This window comes from Carya illinoinensis, chromosome 12 (genome assembly GCF_018687715.1).
Source record: "Carya illinoinensis cultivar Pawnee chromosome 12, C.illinoinensisPawnee_v1, whole genome shotgun sequence".
Classification (NCBI taxonomy): domain Eukaryota; kingdom Viridiplantae; phylum Streptophyta; class Magnoliopsida; order Fagales; family Juglandaceae; genus Carya; species Carya illinoinensis.
The window spans coordinates 22,304,304-22,306,765 of NC_056763.1; the positions used below are offsets into that span (position 1 = coordinate 22,304,304).

The 2,462-nt window shown below is 39.4% G+C and overlaps 1 protein-coding gene across 1 annotated transcript; it reads left to right on the forward strand.

Moving 5' to 3' along the window:
* The first annotated feature begins 313 nt into the window (after positions 1-313).
* LOC122288945 (zinc finger protein ZAT4-like) lies at positions 314-1,677 on the forward strand. Its single transcript, XM_043095784.1, has one exon. It carries the CDS (start codon positions 532-534, stop codon positions 1,504-1,506), a length of 975 nt encoding a protein of 324 aa, XP_042951718.1. The 5' UTR covers positions 314-531; the 3' UTR covers positions 1,507-1,677.
* Positions 1,678-2,462: the final 785 nt, after the last annotated feature.

Here is a 2,462-nt window from a genome sequence, read left to right on the forward strand (position 1 = left end):
CATCCAACGAGAAAATAAAAGTTAGTTAAAGTGTTAAATTCAACCTGCTAAGATCAAGTCATGCAATATGGCTCTAAAAAGTAGAAGTTTTCCATGGAAAATCCGCCCAACAAAGTTTAAATTAAAACCAGTATCCATTAAATTTAGTGTACGTAATTAATGTATTAAAACCAGAGAAAAGCTCTATAATTGCCAAACTGGCAATTTAAGAACTTCCAAAAAGTGTTAAAAAGAAAGGGTTAATGCCCAGATGGGCAAGGTCTGCATTGTCACTTAGTCCAGCTTTCCCCACTCATGATCACGCTTTCCTAATTTTTTGCCGCTCTGAAGAATTAAGTAGAAAGGAAAATATATATATAATTTTATACCAAAAAACCATATTTTTGGGTTGTGTGTGTCTTTTGGTGAGGGAATGCTTGTCACCTACTCCTTTTAAAGTTCCCATTCTCCCATTGCTTATCAAAGTCTCTTAGAGAGAGAGTAGTAAAAGCTTTGATCTTTGGTTGCTCTGTTTTGCTCCGTTCTGTGCCAATGGAAAGGCACAGATGCAAGCTCTGCTTCAGGACTTTTGCTAATGGCCGTGCTTTGGGGGGTCACATGAAGGCTCATTTGGCCACCTTGCCTCTTCCTCCAAAGCCGCCGCAACTCGTTGAGTCCCATACTGAGTCGGCCTCGTCTTCATCTTCTTCATCTGGTGAAGAGCAAGAAGAAGATGAACAAAGCCTCAGAGATGCAGAGGAAAAGGCTTTGGCCTATGGTTTGAGAGAGAATCCCAAGAAAAGCTTCAGACTTGCAGATCCTGAGTTCTCTTTTGCAGTCGATGCTGGGTCTGTGGTCCAGGATAGAGAGAGCGAGACCGAGTCAAAGAACCCCACTCGTCAAAGATCCAAGCGAAATCGGAAACCGAGTGTAGCAGAGAATCCGGGCGAGAACCTGGAACTGAAGAAGCCAAAGTTGAGAAAACCCAGTTTGGTCGACTCGCCTGAACCGCTGAGTTCGGTTTCTGATACTTCTCCAGAAGAAGATGTTGCTATGTGCCTCATGATGCTTTCAAGGGGCATATGGATGGGCAACAACGAGGAGCAAGATCAAGAACATGGTAAACGAGTGCAAAGATCGGTTCAAGTCAAGGTCCAAGAACCAGAGGAACTGGAGGAGATTAAAATTAGGAAGGTTCGAGGGAAGCATTGTTGCGAAAAATGTAAGAAAAGGTTTCGATCTTATCAAGCTTTGAGCAGTCACAAAAGGATTTGCTATCGAGATGAAGCAGGAAATGATAGTAACGAGCGAATCTTTGAATGCCCATTTTGTGACAAAGTGTTTGGGTCTGGACAAGCACTTGGCGGCCATAAGAGATCTCACCTCTTGGGTTCTTCAACAGCAGCCGCTGCTGCAAATGCTGCTGCTGCTGCTGCAAGTCCCTTGAAACTTGAATCAACTGTGATAGATCTCAACTTGCCTGCTCCAGTAGAAGAAGATGATTTTAGTGTGGTCTCTGATGCATAATTTTTTGATCTCTAAGATCCAAGTTTACATCAATCTGCTTTGTTTAATTGGATAAAATGGATTTCCTCTAGGCAGTAGTTAGAACATTTCTTCACCTTTATTAGTACATCAATGCTTTTGAAGTTCTTTTAAAGTTTATGGCAATTCATTTAGTACTGACTACTATTTATATATGTGGTAACCCCAATTCAATTCTCTTGAATGTTGCACAGATTTACTCCTCCTTACAAACAAACCCAAGTGATTTTTCATAGCAAATTCCAATTGTTGTAGCTTTGCCCTCACAGATTCTTGTGCTGGGTTAAAGCCAAAATTCAATATTGTTGTTCACTGTGACAACCAATTTAGGTGCAGCAACCTTTAGTAGATGAACCCACTTCAGGTGTACCCCATTTCAGTGATAAAAGTGTTGTTGGAGGTTTGCTTGTGGATTAAGAGAAGCTGGTCCTTGGAAGTACCGAAATGTTGCTGTTCTGTTAACATGACAACTTCTGTTCTCCAGCTCTTTACCAAATTCTTTATAATTTGCTTTATTTTTTAATTCTCATCATTTGGCATATTATCTCTCCTGTTTTTCTTGGTTCAAGGTGAACCATAGAATCAAATGATTTTGAAGATGAACCAGGAACTAAACTCTAGAGCCATGAAAATGACCTTAAAAAAAAAAAAGAAAAAAAGAAATGAAAGCATTAGATCTGGTTTCTTTGAGTTGGGAATTTATTGAGATATGCAAATCTCTTTATTTTCTGAATAGGAAAGGAGATGGTGGAATTTATTTGCCTTGGAATGAACGAAGTATCCGGGCAAAAGGAAGTGCCATTCTGTTGTTATCGAAGAATCGGTCAGATTTTTATTAATTCCTGATGGGAATCATATAATTAATGCATTTTCTTAAAAAAATAATATATACCTGTCACTTTACCAATCACTAAAGATTGGAATTCGTGGTTCTATTT

Excerpts from the sequence above, each read along its gene's own strand:
- LOC122288945 (XM_043095784.1), top strand. The coding sequence starts at position 532 with ATGGAAAGGCACAGATGCAAGCTCTGCTTCAGGACTTTTGCTAATGGC.